This window comes from Haliotis asinina, chromosome 15 (assembly GCF_037392515.1).
Source record: "Haliotis asinina isolate JCU_RB_2024 chromosome 15, JCU_Hal_asi_v2, whole genome shotgun sequence".
NCBI lineage: Eukaryota > Metazoa > Mollusca > Gastropoda > Lepetellida > Haliotidae > Haliotis > Haliotis asinina.
In genome coordinates, this window is record NC_090294.1 from 12,647,013 (window position 1) to 12,663,236 (window position 16,224).

General features: G+C 39.8%; 1 protein-coding gene across 1 annotated transcript; it reads left to right on the plus strand.

Annotated features, from left to right (window-relative positions):
* The first annotated feature begins 1,359 nt into the window (after positions 1-1,359).
* Positions 1,360-4,815, plus strand: LOC137266297 (uncharacterized). The gene has a single exon (XM_067801782.1). The coding sequence runs from the start codon at positions 1,360-1,362 to the stop codon at positions 3,823-3,825; it is 2,466 nt and encodes an 821-aa protein (XP_067657883.1). The 3' UTR covers positions 3,826-4,815.
* Positions 4,816-16,224: the final 11,409 nt, after the last annotated feature.

Consider the following 16,224-nt stretch of genomic DNA (forward strand, 5'->3'; position numbering starts at 1 on the left):
GCGCATCATTTATCAGTGAGGACCCATGGCTGTAAATGGTGGTCAAATAATAAATTGTATTCCAATCTTACTGAACGTTGCTCTGCTTATTTCCTTGCCATTTCATGTCTTAATTCGTACTCCTCTCTCACTGTCACCCTCACGGTTGGTGTATTGCAGTAAATGGTGCTCAAATTATAAATGATATTTAGATCTTGCCGAACGTGACTCTGCTTTCCTTGGCGTTTCGTGTATTAGGTCGGACTCATCACTGTCACGGCCGGAGTATTACTATAAATGGTATTGGCTCTGGTTATTTCCTTGGCGCTCTTTATCTAGTAGCTCGGATTTATGACACTGTGCTTTTAGTCTATGTAAACTTCGTCTCAGTGTATTTCGTTACAAATCCACCACTGAGTCTAACAAAACCTAGTAGAAGGTCGCGTCAGGTAACCTTTGAGCAACCAATGACAGTCCAATCAAATGCGAGATTTGACCAATCAGACAACGGCTACTATTTAGGGATCGGAGGGACTTTTCAAATATTCAGGTCACCGACACAGATCTCTCCACAAACAAAAATCCGCATATAACACAGTTATTTGACCTGCAGTATATACGCTTTAGGGTTTCTGTTGACATTGTTACCATTAGCTAATATTTCTGCAAGATAACATCCTTGAAAATGTCAAAAACACTATTTTCAGCGACTGTTTACTCACCGTTGTCATGGCTTTACGTACGCCGTGTGCGATCGGAAGCGATCGTACGCTAAATAGCATTCGGAATCGTTCGGGTACGAACCTTTTCGAGATGAAAAGTTCATAAGGGCTGTGTTCTGACTGGTCAGTCTCAAAGGTTACCTGACGCGACCTCCCATAAGGTTTTGTTAGACTCAGTGGTGGAGTGTAACTAAAAGTACTGAGGATAAGTTTACTTAGACTGGCTGTGCTTTATTCATGAATAATTTATAAATAATAATTTAATCTCACCGAACAAGGTTTTGATTATTTCCTTGACGCTTCATACATTATACAGGACTTATCCCCCGGTATCATCGTCACGGCTAGAGTATTGCTGTAAGAGGTGCATCAATAATGTCTTTCCTATTGTTATGCATTGTAGTGACTCTGCTTAGTTAGTTCGAACTCATCTCAGTTTCCTGCCAAAATATGATCGGTTCACCTATGCACCCACCATCAGTTATGTTCATGAAATTCTAACGAAAATTCTGGTCTGGAAACATCCGGTATCTATCTCGATTAGTCTGACAGCTATCTGTCTATGATCATCTGTTATGTAACAAACGGTAAACCCTTCCTCCGACACAAAGCAGGTGTGTTTGAATATTACCGATGATATTTTGCATCTGTTGGTAGGATGGCATGGAGGAGGATGTTCAGATGGTCTTCAAGACGTCGTATGTTTGTGATGGCCCTGCTTGGCTGCAGTATACTTCTGGCTGTAGCTAACCTGGTCAGGTTGCTGCAGTCACCGCCCGCTGCTAAACACAATCAAGCACGTGATACTAATGTTGAAGTTCATGGCAGGAATGGAGCACCATACACAGACAGGCTTCGCGGGAATGGTTCTATTGGGAATTCAAAAACTGAAAGACTACATCTGGATGTACATGGAGACACTTCATGGAGCATCATCCATCAAATGAAATCACCCGGCGAATTAACCAAGCACAGTGATAAACCACAAGCATATCAAAATCTGACGGTCCACTTCCTCATTGGTCAAGATAATTCCCGTTTTGAAATTCAGAATTTTCTGTCTGTATGGAGTGTAATGAAGAACATGAACCCGTGCAAAGTAATGTTCCATTGCCAGGTGATGCCCACGAACACGTCATGGTGGCGAAGAACCCTTCAGATAACACCAAACAGAAAAATAATCCCAATAAACACAGGGAATTATTCCCTATATACGCCCACCAAGAGAGATATGGTATGGAATCACGGCGGGGTCATTGTTACACCGAACATCGTGTTTCTGAAGAATCTAAATGACTTACAACAATATGATTTGCTTGCTTACGTTAATAAAAACAAAGTAGGCGTGCTGTACTTGTCAAAAGTGTCTTCCACTAAAGATATGACTGACCTGATTAATGATGCTTTCAAGAAAGGTCAAATTGATTATAACAAATTAATAAGACTTGTTGAGAGGAGGAACAATGTCCGCCATCAACAGGCTGAATCCGGGATGTGCTGTGTGAATGCTGGGCAGTCACCAGCTGCTGACCATCTGTTGAATAATAGAACACTGGTCAGCATTGATGTCACCTACACGGCCTACAACCCACCACCAACACTAGACAACATACTGATGTCATCGACTCAGTTGGCTGCCATAGGTAGGAAGGTCCTGTTCGATTCTACAACCACAGCTGTCCAGTCTGTGCCAAACGTGTTTCATTACGTGTGCAACGATGGTACAAGTAGAGATTTAAACATGATGGAACTGTTGAGTATTAAAAGCGTTTACCATTTTGCAAAGCCTGATGAAATACGTTTCTATGGCCACATTACCCCGTCGGGACCACGCTGGGATGACGTCATGAAACTACCGTCGTTTACGTTCATTAAAACCGATACACCTGCGTCAGTTGACAGTTGTGTAGAATGTAAAATACTTCTCAAGCATGGCGGTTTCTTCATTCATTTCGATGTTATTCTCACAGAAGGAGTAGATCTGTTCCGTCTTGGGTATAACTTGAGACTTGGCACCAAGGGATTGGGCCCAAATGTCACAATAGACTTTGGTAACAGATTCCAGTTTTTAACAAAAGAGGAGTTTCAGAAACAAAAACGTAGGGTGTGTCCAGATGTAGTAATGTCGGTGGCGAATGGGCGTTATTTTGCAGTTATCTGTCCACAAGTTATACATGACGTGAACGGGAAGGGAATCAGTTGTTGCTTGAACTCTACATTTCTTAAAGTGCCGAGTCCTGACCTCATCACACAGAAAGTGAACAAGTTATCGTTCGCTTCAATGACAGGTTGCATTGGCGAAGTGGCTCGGTATGTATTATTTGGAGAGACGAAACCTTTTACAGAAGAAACGTATCGAGTACCAAACGTCATCCATTACATTTGGTTTGCCAAGGAAACACAGTTTCATATGTATATGTTTCTGTGTATCTACAGTGCTTCCATTAACCAGAGACCAGACCGCATATACTTCCATTACAGCCATTTGCCTAAAGGAACTTGGTGGCAGACCTTGAACTTTGCAGTCAACTTGACCCTTGTGCGCACAACGCCACCTACTTCCGTCTTCGGGCGACCAATCAGCGTCGTTGAGCATCAGTCGGACGTAGCCAGGCTGGAAATTCTCAAGAAGTACGGGGGTATTTATCTCGACGTCGATGTCTTTGTAATTAACCGTCTTGACCCGTTACGAACATACAGTTTCGTGATGTCAGAGGAACAACAATTTACTTTAGGGAATGGCATTATTCTCTCTGAGAAGAATTCTAAATTTCTTGATCTGTATTTGAGGTCTTACAAACTTTTCAATGACTCGTTGTGGGGATATAACTCCGTGGTTATGCCCTATACTATAATGCTTCACAACAGAGATCTCATTCATCTTGGACCACGTGACAGAATCCTAAAACCTGATTGGTCGACGTGCTTGGACGACATATGGTACCCGGAAAGTAGGTACTACTGGCATGACAACTACATACTGCATCTTTACTGTAAGATGAACGTCGACAGAGACTTACCCTTCATGGATTCACTGATATCTACACCAAGGTTCTCGACGTCAACGTTTGGCCAGATAGCCAATATCGTGTACAAGCACTTTAAGAAAACTATCGGCCATTAACCGTCTTACAGGAACCTAAGTAGATTTGGACAACTGTTATTCGGCTAAAAAATGAAACATACAGCTTCATGGATTACAACTTCTTGAGCGTTGAGCGACGTTTCGAGGTAGATTCTTACATCGGTTTCAAGCTAAATGTGAATACAACCAAATAGTGAGAAGCTTTATATACATGGTATGTTGTGACAAACAGCGGATTAACATTAAAAACAGTATGTGATAGAGTAAACAAGTGGTACATAATAGGAGGAGGTCAGTAGGAAGCTAAAACAACAAAGGGCACTAGTGATGAAGTCGATGACTGGGATGAGTAGTAACAACAAACAGATACAATGCTTAGATAGTCTATGGTTTGATCAGTTCTTCATAGGCCGATGGTATGTAGTATCCTTGGTCTCTAGTGATCAAAGGTTTGTGACGGCGGATTTTGATGGCTTCCAACAGTTTCATTTTCGTGAAGTCCTGGTTTTTGATTGACAGGACTTCGAATTCGTCGAACTTGATTCGATGAGTGGGGAATTCGTGTTGATGGTCTGAGAGGGGTGATTTGCTGCCTGCCTTGGCCATAGTGGATTTGTGTTCTTTTATGCGGGTGTCAACGAGGCGGAGGTTTCACCTAAATCCAGATCACCACAATCACTATTTTGGAGGGCCGCATGCTGGAGGATGGGTTACGGCCCTTGGCTTGGAGGATGGTCCTGAGGGTTGGAGACCCCTCAGTGGTATATTTAGGCATACATGTACTTTGAACCTGATCTAGTACTCTGGACCAGTACGACTGATGCCATCATATAGGGGAATCTTTCAATCCGGACTCTTGGTAAAGCGGTTTTCCAAAAACGTTGCCTTATAATCCGGACTCTGTCGAATGCGGATTATGGACTGAAATAACAGTTCAGTTGTTAGAGCAGTGCTTTGTAAGTAACGGAATAATTGTAATAGCTAACTAAAATAGTCATCCGTTGAATAAACACCTCCGTTTCTTCTGTTCTCTATGGCTATCTAATTTTATGCACACACACATTACTTAACGTGGCAGAATTAAATCAGTGTCAGTTTGAATCCCTATTAATCACAGATTACTTGCCTGTTCCACGTTCACTTCATAGTTATGTAAGACCGACCAGCCAAACATTATGTGAACGGACAAAATGTGATTATTTTAACCGAACTGCTTTAATAAACCGGACAAATGAGTCGGTCCAGGCCAGCTCGTAAAAGACAGATTCCACGGTATATTTTTTTACATCTTTTTGGTCTCTGGAACATAAACACAACAGGGTTACGTGTCATGGAGTTACATGTCCAGGTCAGTAAATTAGAGTCATTGTTGACATTTAGTGCAATGAGTGTAGTTATATGTAAATATCCCATTGTGCAAGCGCCATCTAACCTATATCGTAGTGATGATAGAATGTGCCTTCAATGTAGCCCAGTGTAAGCGTCGCTGACTCTTACCGATATGGTACAATGTATGAGGTCCATTTCTTGTGCCTCCCTTTAATATTGTTTGAATATTGCTATGAATGACCTAAAACCCAAACCCAATATTTACTTATCATCCACACGATAGAACTTTTTGTTGCTAGACATATCCTTTTATCACACATTAGGACTCAATCAGTCTCAATAAAATAATACAATACCTATAAAACCTAAAATGTCTAGTTGTTTGTGAAATATACATGTATGCACGATAGGCAGCGGGGTAGTCTAGTGGTTAAGGTGTTTGCTAGTCATGCCGAAGACCCCGTTCGATTCCCTATATGGTCAACGTGGTACATCTCGTGTATGGCAAGAATCCTGTCACTCTACTGTCAATGTAAATCCTTTCTCACTCCCAGTACATGCATCTGGTACCAACAGTTGTCTGAATTCCACGTTTCCTAAAAGTGTAGAGTCCTGATTTCACTATACAGAAGGCGGACAAGTAATCGGGGGGGGGGGGGGGGGGGGTAGTTTGTATTGGAGATGTGACCCAATGAATTGGCGGTTGGTACCTGCATCGTCGCTTATTATACCATTATAAATCCATTACTTACAGTCCAGTGTTACATCCAGTCTAGATCATTTGTCATATCGCCACTTCTCCAACGAGTATGTTGTTTAAAACGCATGCTTGAAAATGTGAAGACCATATTCAGAAATGTCAGGAAAGAAAGGGGACATTGTCGCTAACAACAATCCCCTCAACATTGTATTAAAGACAATGACGTAGGTTTCTTTTCGCCACAATATTTATTACTTACCCCATTAAACAGAAATGTGAAAAAGATCCCTTCATATGCAAACTTTGATCTGCCGTTATGGCGAGGATCTTCACAGGGTCTGGCAAATTCTTCATGGCTTAATTAGGAAGACGTTGTAATTCACTGTCAGAAATGACACATACGGAAATCTTGAACATGATGTTAAACCACATATTACGTATGTTGTTTATCGTTCAGAGTGATTGAATTTAGTTTTACACCTCATTCAGCACCATTCCAGCTATATGGTGACCGTCTGTAAATAACTGAGTCTGAACTAGACAGCCCATGCAGTGATCAACATCATGAGCATCGATCTACGCATTTGGGAACCCATAACACGTGTCAGCCAAGTCTGAGAGCCTCACCAAACGATCCAGTAAGTCGCCTCTTACAAGTGCATGTATGGGTAAGTGAATATCAATTCTAACGCGGATCTTCACGGGACGTAAGAACCATGGGCTTTGGTATTTAGGTTTGTTGTGTATATGCCTGAGTACATAATGCACTGTGAGTATATACATTACGAAAGTATTTCTCATCAGTGTGTTTACGTGTATAGCTAATATAACTGCGTGAATATACATGTATACGTTACAGGTATTGTGTAAAATGCTACAATATAATCAATGTGTATTTTACAATTTTACAAAGAGCCTGAAATTTCGTCTATTTATTTGACAGAATGGCGAAAGGGGCTTAAGAACACAACACCCGACTACCTGTGTAAAGATCAGAAGACTGTAAACGTACGTAATTTACGCTGACTTTTTAGTTCATTTAACCCTCTTATTTCAGTAGATGGGCGATGAAAATCATCATAGAAATGTTTGGATACCCATGTCATTGTAGAATAAATGGTCAGATTGTTTCAGTCAGTTTGTAAAATCATTTAAATATTAAGTATGTATTCGAGAACATATGTACAGTGTTCTTTTATGAAAACTGTTAAACGTAAGGAATAATATTATAGAACCGATTTCATGCTCAGTACGTGTATTTTCACATGCCCATTACTTATGACCCACACTCTGTCAGAAAACTCATTTATGAGTGCAGATTGCAAACATAATTCCTTTTTTAATATCTAAAATGAGATTGACGGAATGAAGCTGATATAAAAGGTCATCATTGCCTTTGATCCGTGTTAAGTTAGAGTTACCTCCCTTTTACTGTCAACCGCGCGAGTCTGGCCCGCGTGGACTTCGTCACGAGAAAATTACTTCAATTACTTGCCAATATGGTTTAGCATGTGGTCTCATATGTTGAGTGTATTTGGTGTATATGTGACATAAATTTTATTAATAATGAATTTGTCTGAGAATTAAAGTATTCATTATAATGTGAAGCCGTACACAAATATGAAATATGATAACATATTACAACGTGGCCTGTCTGTTTCGTGTGCAGCTACACCGTCTGTTATCGTTATTTAATTTTGTCAAAGCAACAGAATTCACTTGCTTAACACGAAACTGTGCATGTGCATGCATTGCATCATTTGTGCATCAATCATGTGTCTCCGCATCAATCATAATAACACCGTGACAGTTTGAATCAGCTTCGTCATATTTCATCAGATCCGCTCTTATTTTAGATTAATCATTCTTTCCACCTACTTCTAATGATATGATAACTTATCCTGGGCATGTGAACTTTTCATCTTGCTGCATTCAGTCTTTTTAAAGCATAGCAATATTTAATATTCAACTATATGACATGGCTCTCTAATCATACTATTTTTTTAATGGTGAAAATACATTTATACCCAAACAACCACAATTATTTAATTTAAATCTATCGCCAGATACAGCAACCTAGCGAGAGATACTAAGAGACTGCGAGGCCATTATCACCTGTTCCACTTTAGTATGTAGGAGTTTATATTTTATGTGTGCGTGTATGTGTGGCTTCTTTAAGTACATTTACATCCGCCATAAAATAATGTTTATGATGTTCTTGTAAATACAGTTCTGTTCCGTACTTTGTGAAGTATTTAAACCTGTTGGCATGCATGAGTCAAGGAGGGAGCTGCATCAGTTGGACAATTTGCCCCCAGTCCTATTGACCATCGATGCCAACAAAATATGCACCAAACTACTTTCGTACAACTCACAGATGACCGTGATTTTCAGAATCAGATTATGTGCAACCTAAATTAGGAATATTCAGATTTATACGGGGGTTTTGTTTTTGTTCTGATCCATAATATTTCGGTGTTGTTTTGGTTGCTTGGTGGTGTTTTTTATTATTGTTTGTTTCCTCGCATTTTCTTTTGTTTTATATTGACACACTTTATGGACGATAAATTCTTTTATTTTCGTCAGTAATGCTGTTTGACAACAGTTCAAAAACCATTATCGATATGTCCGTCTCACGAATTAAAAAAGTTGTTATCCGTAACGTTTGTGAATATTGTACTTCCTAGCTTTTAAAATGCAACTCAAAGAGGTTGACTCGTTTATATTTTTTAGAGTTTTGTTGTTGTTGTTTGTTTGTTTTGGTGGGATTTTTTATATTTTTATTGGTAGGAGGGTTGCTTCTTTGAAGCAACATGCTTACAATATCTCAACAACTATAAAAAATGTTGTAATTCCTAACATCCGCTTTTTAGGCCACTCGTGATTAGTGGTTACTTGATTACTTTAATACAAACGATGACGTAATACTGATGTGTTCGATACGTAAAGAGAAGTTAAAGAAGGGTGTAAATATATGCATTGATTAACTCCGTAATATAGGGAGAGAGAAATTGCTCTACATGAACATTTAACAGTTTGACCAGTGTAATGTTTTGTAGCAGCAGAATTAGCAGTAGTAGCAATAGTAGTAGTAGTAGTAGTAGCAGCAGCAGCAGCAGCAGCAGCAGTAGTAGTAGTAGTAGTAGTATCACCAGTGGAATGCGTTAATTAGTGACCTCTACGTTGTGTGTAAATTTCACGAACTCAAGAAAATAATTAAAGTCATCCTTAATTGTTATCGGGTTTGGATGTGCGAGAAAGTGTCTGTTTGTTAGTGTATTTTGTAATTACATTGACTGTCACATGAATTAAACCTCATCAGAGAAAACTAACCACTCTGAAATTAACACTCTAAAAATGGTGCTGATAATACAATCCAAGCACCTGACACCCCAACAATTGCCAGGTTGTGAAGGTGATTGGTAGTGGGGAAAAGAAGTAATGAAATGTTTTACTATTAACACAGGATCGCTGTCAAGCGAGTTTGAACACCTGTCTCTCGCGGCGATTAAACCCCTGTCCGTCCCAGTGCCTTCCCACTGCCTAAACTCACAGTCCTTAAATGGCCACATCTTATATTTCTGTACTGACTAACACAGACAAATGAACTGCCTGGCCAACACACGTACACGGCAAGATAAGCAGTCACCATGACTGGCCCATGACAGGTAAACAAGTAAATGTAGATGTTGAAAAAGATTGGACAATCGAGGGTTGTTGAGTCAGAAGCGCTCAGCGGTGCCGCTCTCCTCTGCCTATATACCTACTTACTTATCTACATCAGGTGCAACATCCCCGTTAGGTCTACCTGGGGAAAACTGCAAACACCTCACGTGCTAATTAACGCCGAGCTTGACTAATTTCCAACCGTCTCCCTCCTCAAGTTGGGTAAGAAAACACCCGGGTCCGAGAAGCCGTTTGACTGACACTTATCAGGGGAACAAATATGTACCCGGTATTTTGCCTTGGAGATTGGACTCGCTGGTCAATACCGTTTTATTGACAGAGGTATTAGTGGAAGGGGCCTTTCACGTGTATTATGTACCACACCACCTGAGTGAGAGCATGGACGATAATGTCTGTATGTGAGGACTGAGTTTATTGCATTAAGCTTATATTCATTTCTATTTTATTTCTTTCGCACGAAATTTTCTTACACTATCATCATCATCATCATCATCATCATCATCATCATCATCATCATCATCAAATCTAAGAATTTTATTCAGCTTTGGATAAAAGTTGTTTAACAAACGATCATTGTTTCAAATCGCTTAATTTGTTTGCATTACTAGGGGGTATGCACATTAAATGAAACACCGAGGGTTGATCTAAGTTAACGTTGGTCACTTACCGCAATCGTTTGTTTAAGAGTTGTTTAAGAGTTGCTTAAGAGTTGTTTAAGAGTTGCTTAAGAGGTGTTAAGAGTTGCTTAAGAGTTGTTTAAGAGTTACTTAAGAGCCATAACGATGCTTCGCCGATGACTAAACAAAATATAAACCACTGTATGCACTAACCTCTACCGATATGAAAGATACTGAAACACTTCAGATATTGAACGCTGACAATACTGCATGCTGGGTACTGTACGGACCATAGATACTGAACACTGTGGCTATGTTTGATATTGGGACATCATTCCTCGTGGAGATTTGTCCCCAAAAATATTTTTTTTAAATTAGAAAAGTAGCAACCGCCTTCACGAAGTCCACAGCCCTTTAGTTTAGTTTGGTGTAGTATAGTATAGTGCAGAGGCCCACTGTGCATTTAGAAACAGTACTTTGTGTGGTACAAGCGCGCTTGCGTTATAACGGAGCATGGTGTATAAACATAGCAATATTTAGAAGAAGCAGTTCATTTTCGGGTAACATTTACAAGCAAAATTTGTAAAGTGTGGGGCAGGACGTAAGCTTAGATGGTATATAATACCTCCCGAGATCTTCATACTGTGGGCAGATGAGAAAGGCATCATGGTATTTATCTTCAGTGATATCCCTGTCACACATTTTGCAGGATTCTCAATACCATGGCATTTTCTTTTAAAGTACATCAGATCACTATAACCACATTGGAACTCCGAAAACGATACCTGAATTTCCTTACATTTACGACTGTTAAATATATTCTTTAAAAAAGTAGGGGAACCTGAACATTCAATCTGGATTGGAAGCGTAAACGTTGACAAACGTTTCAACGTTTCTTATGAACGCACCGCCATTTCCCTCTATTACCACCCCTAAACGCAACGTATGATACGCAGTAGCCCCATACACGTGCATGCGGTCCCATTCTTGATTTTGACGTTTTTTCAAGAAGGTCGAGAAATCGCTTAAAACAGTAATTTTGACACTCATCTTGCATCTCACATCTCTCATATCAACATTGATTGACACCGATAAAACTCCTAAGTATTTTTATCGTAAATAAAAAAATGAAGTTCCCCTTCTATTTCTATGAATATGCTTTTCACACATTAAATCTTGTTTAAACAAAGAATATGAATATGAACATTGCCAGTTTGAATATTTCTGGTCCACTCTTGCTTGAAGAAATCGATATCTGTACGTCGTTGTTGAACAGTGGATAACACGGATGTAGCATTCCCCAACTCCCTGTCCGACCCATGCATATCCAAGACAATTGGAACACTGTATTTCTAATTAACATAGCCCAATGTTTATTTCTAGCCTCACTAGCATTTTCAACCAAATACAGTAGCACCTTATAGCCAGATAAAGACTTTCCGTATACATCTAATACAATATCACCAGATGTTGATCTGTGGACGCCCTTTACAACTGGGTTTTTTCAATGCTTTTAAAGTTTTTAAATCTTTGAATACCACATACCTCAGAACCATACAACAGAATTGGCAGGATTTGGGTGTCAAAGATTTTAAAATATAGTTCATAGTGCCTATCCTATATTGTGTTCACCATCTGAGAAATTATCACAAGTAATATTTTAATCATATTTCGTCACAGAAATGACCACGTTGAAACGTGTTTAGCGTCAGAGAAAATACACAAACAGCATGGCAGAGAAAAGCCACTTTTAATATTTCACCTAAAAGTACCATTCTCAGTGAACATTAAGGAAGTATATGCCTTACTTTGTGAATATATATTCCCCTATTAAGTTAATATCACCGATGACATTTTGTATGGTTTTTGGTCAACTTTCCAATTTTACCCATTTACTCACCAAAAGAGTAAAGAAGAGGATGTATTTGAATTCTCTGTCGACCTCTCTTAACGACATCATAATTTCATTTACGGTTAAGTTCATATTGGGTGGTATTGCATCCCTTTGTAGCACGTATAGTATAATATGGATGTAACAAAATTTCACAAGCGACCTGTTTTTCTGAGATACACCACAAAGCCTCAGGATATTGAGGGAGTACCATCTGTATACAAGCTGTTCACTGCCACCGATACCAACAAACGCCCGTCTTTTATGTTAGAACGTCTTTTTCCCCCATTTTTTCCAGATTTAAGACATGAAAGAAAATGTCATTCGACTTCAATGGAGCAATATATTGCCCATTTGATAACACAATGCGTTGAATTATAATCGTTTAGCTTGAATTATGAGCCTCGTCCCTTAATCCTCGTATGCTGATTACCTCGACCGCAGTCTATGACCCCGTATGTAATAATCAGTTGGGGAAACCTGCCCCCCACCCCTCCCCCATGTTTAACATATCTAATCAACGCAATTATTTGTGACCAATGAATGCAAGGCATCTTGAGGACGTCCCTAAATAAACTAATGCTATGCAGGACTGCATGAAACGTGAGCCCTGTGTGTATAGCTGTATAGGGTGGACCTGATTTTGTGTTGAGCCCGGGGGGTCGGGAAATCAGCGGGGTGCATCCATGGCCTGCTCAATGACATGGCAGTCAAAACGTGCTGGGAAATTTGCACGCGGGATCATCGCGTGGTCATAGTGGAATCTTGGCCAGTAGCGCGGAGGGAGGGACCGCTGGATACATTGTTACATCTTAATTCGGAAACTCGATGGGTGATTAAAGGGTTAAAACGATACAAACAATGCTGTGAATGCGATCAACCATCCGAAAAGAGAAGTAATGAAATGATAACACCAAGTTGATCTTTTCACATCAATATGACGGGGTTTAGAGACTAGAGTCAATGCTGGACTATCATTTCACACGTTCAGAAAAGAAAAGACTCGAATTAACATTTTGAGCAAACCTTGTCCATTATTAGAGTATTTAATGAGCAGAAACTAGAGTAATACGCTTGTTCAGTGACTCCCACTTAGATCCGCGTTCCCCATCCAGGTGAGGGCAAAAATTCGCTACAGGGACGACACCGGGTCAACAATGACTTTGACAACACGTGGCCTGTGCCTTGTTCGGAGTTTCGTCTACATCAACGGTAACAATGTCAAAAGGGTGTTTGAAATACGAACCTGGGTTTGTAGGGGATATATGTCTTCATTAACGGCGGTTTATGACTTGCACGTATCATCTCCAAGGCTTTGAGGTCCGTGTGTGTGTTTACCTTTAATAAACGAAAACATGGTAGTTTACTGGTTAGGTGACGAGGAACAAAGGCATACAACTCGTGTCTCAGTACCAGAACCATCTACCATGATTTATGTCTCTCAGATGCAGAAAAGGGAAACATCACTTTGTCATACAAAACGTTTGTTGTTAAGATTTCAAACGATAGATTTCTCACCTGTTATATTATCGTTAACACATTCATATGGAATAAACAATCAGCATAATGTATAAGAGAGGAAAGGAAATAATGCTTCGTGTCTTGCAGCCATTCGTGACGATATATTTAAAATACACATCTGGGATTTTGGCGGATCCCACCTTTACCCAGATACTAGTTTGATGAATTTGATGCATACTTATCTCGGCATTTAGCCATGGTGTAGTTTAGACGTTTTAGATTTATATGCATATGTTCGGCCGAGGACTAGTCAAATGGTTAAAGCGCTCTCTCGTCACGCCGAGATGGACGTCGACCGTAAGTTACGTTGCTTTGTTAATGAACACAATGATAATGCCCAGTGACGATGCTTGACATATGTTAATGGAAGTGGGGGTGGGGATCCTGTGGCAGAGGCATTAGTTCGTCACGCCTCATGCCAAGGATCGATTCCCTAAACGGACACAATATGTGATGCCCATTTCAAGTATACCTCGTCGTAATAGAGCTGGAATATTGCTAAAAGCGGCATAAAACCATATTCACTCATAAGTGTGGATGTGTTGCGATAAATAATATTCTTTACATAAATTTAGAATGAGTTGGATTAGGAAATGGAATAAAACAGTTTAATAGTTAACAAATACTGTGAAATGCCGTTAGTTGTAACTAAATTCGAAATATTGTTTATAATTGGCCTGCTTTATTATCCGAGAGGAGTTTCTTTCATCGGAACCCCGCCTAAGACTAAGGATACTGTGGTACTCATTTTAACATGCATTTCCACACCTGGCTCAAATTCCATGTGTATCTATGCAATGTATTAAGCACATACCTAGTTAATGTCATTTCCAGATATTGAAAATCAATGATCATTGGAAACATATTTTCTAAGAAATCAAGAAACATTCAGGAATAATATTTAAATTGTGTTTCATTGAACCTTCGATCCGCTTCATCTCCAGATGTTACCCCATCTCCATCATCATCATAATCATCATCATCATCATCGTCATCATCATCGTCGTCGTCGTCGTCGTCAGGCTCTTCTACACTGGGCTCAACTTACATATGTGTCTTAAAGTTTATACTTAATTAATGCCATTGTTAGTTATTGAAAATAATATATAATTGAGATTCTACGAATTCTAGAAACATTCAGACTTTATTTTTTTTAAATTGGATTTCACCCGACCTTCGATCCGCTTCATCACTAAATGTGTTCCGATCCCAATCATCATCGCCATTGCTTTTCTCTGTTAACTGAATCCCCACCCCGACCATACGGCCGAGACACTTCACGTCACCCCCAGAGCTGTTGATACCCTCCCAAACCACCGCCCCAACCAGTCCAAACAACACAGACCTCAGATAAAAATTAATTCCGCACATGATTATCATGTTGTCTTTTGATTTTTACTTAAAAGTTATCGAGTGAACACGACTTCAAAGATATCCGCTCAGCGTGAAAAGTAAACGAAGCCAGACGAGTTTGGCTATGTTTGCTTCATTTGCGTGATTATGAATCTGAGACGGGATTCCAGACAAAAAGCTACCTAACTCATCTCCCCACATCAAAAGTAGTCCGGCGTTTTCCCCCGGTCCCTATTCAGTGCGGCGAATGCGAATCAAAGAGGACTTCATGGTCAATGTTTTGCTACGTCTCATATCGCCGTGGCATAGAGCTGGAAATTGTATTTACCAGATTATAAGTAAACCTTTTAAAACCGTTTGGTTGTTTTGAGGAAAACAGTATTCCATTTGCGCATCAATCTGGCCGTGTTTGCTTTGCGTGCTGGCAGAACGCGCTACTCGACTCCTGCGCAAGTCCCTTGTACAGACTTCCGGTTTGCAAAGGCCGAAACGCATACATCATTATGTTATAAACCGCCTTAATAACGTCTAATACACAGGCCGACCGGCCTCTAAATACACTATTAACGGATAAGCGTATTCAAAATTTTCTTTTGTCAACGTGTATTTCGTGTCTTTCCATATTCGGATGAAATAGATTTCTTTGAGAAGATAGAATCGTTAAACTAATTGTACCAGCTCTGGTGAAGAGGAAGTTTGCTCTAATAGCCAGTATTGCTCGGACGACTTTGATCTTCTTCGCTGTAAGAGGATCTAATATAATTACATGCTTTTATGAATAAAGGTCCCTAATATCACCACTATTTCATAACTGGGGTCTTGTGGACGTAGCCCTTTCCGTAGGAAACCGTAAATTGTCGTAATTTGCCGAGACCCATAGGGAACTCTTAAGCCTAATTTTTTGTTTGTTCCGACTGACTGTCTGAAATGGTTGTCCACTCTCGTCCCATAGGCGTATAGTGATGTCATGTGCTTGTACTACTAACTACCGATTTCCCAATGTTAGGATACGCTGATGGCTGCCGGTGTAGTCTTTAGAGTGAATAATGTACACCGCCGTTCCTCTCAATAAAGCTTCATTATGAGTGCTAAAGTACTGGATGATTACATTTATTTAACAAATTGGCGCTTCATCGTTTCCCATGAACGGAGATTAAAGACTTGAAAATCAATCGCGAAATGAAATGTTACACAATTTGGTTTAACTGATATAAACTAGACCAGCAATGGCACAGTGCAAAAATGGCAGTCCGTGATCTTTTAAGGGATAGTGAAGCATTCATTCATTACTGTTACGTACAAATGTGTTCCCATGTCAAAACACGTAAAAGTGTTTAGGT

Excerpts from the sequence above, each read along its gene's own strand:
- LOC137266297 (XM_067801782.1), top strand. The coding sequence starts at position 1,360 with ATGGCATGGAGGAGGATGTTCAGATGGTCTTCAAGACGTCGTATGTTT.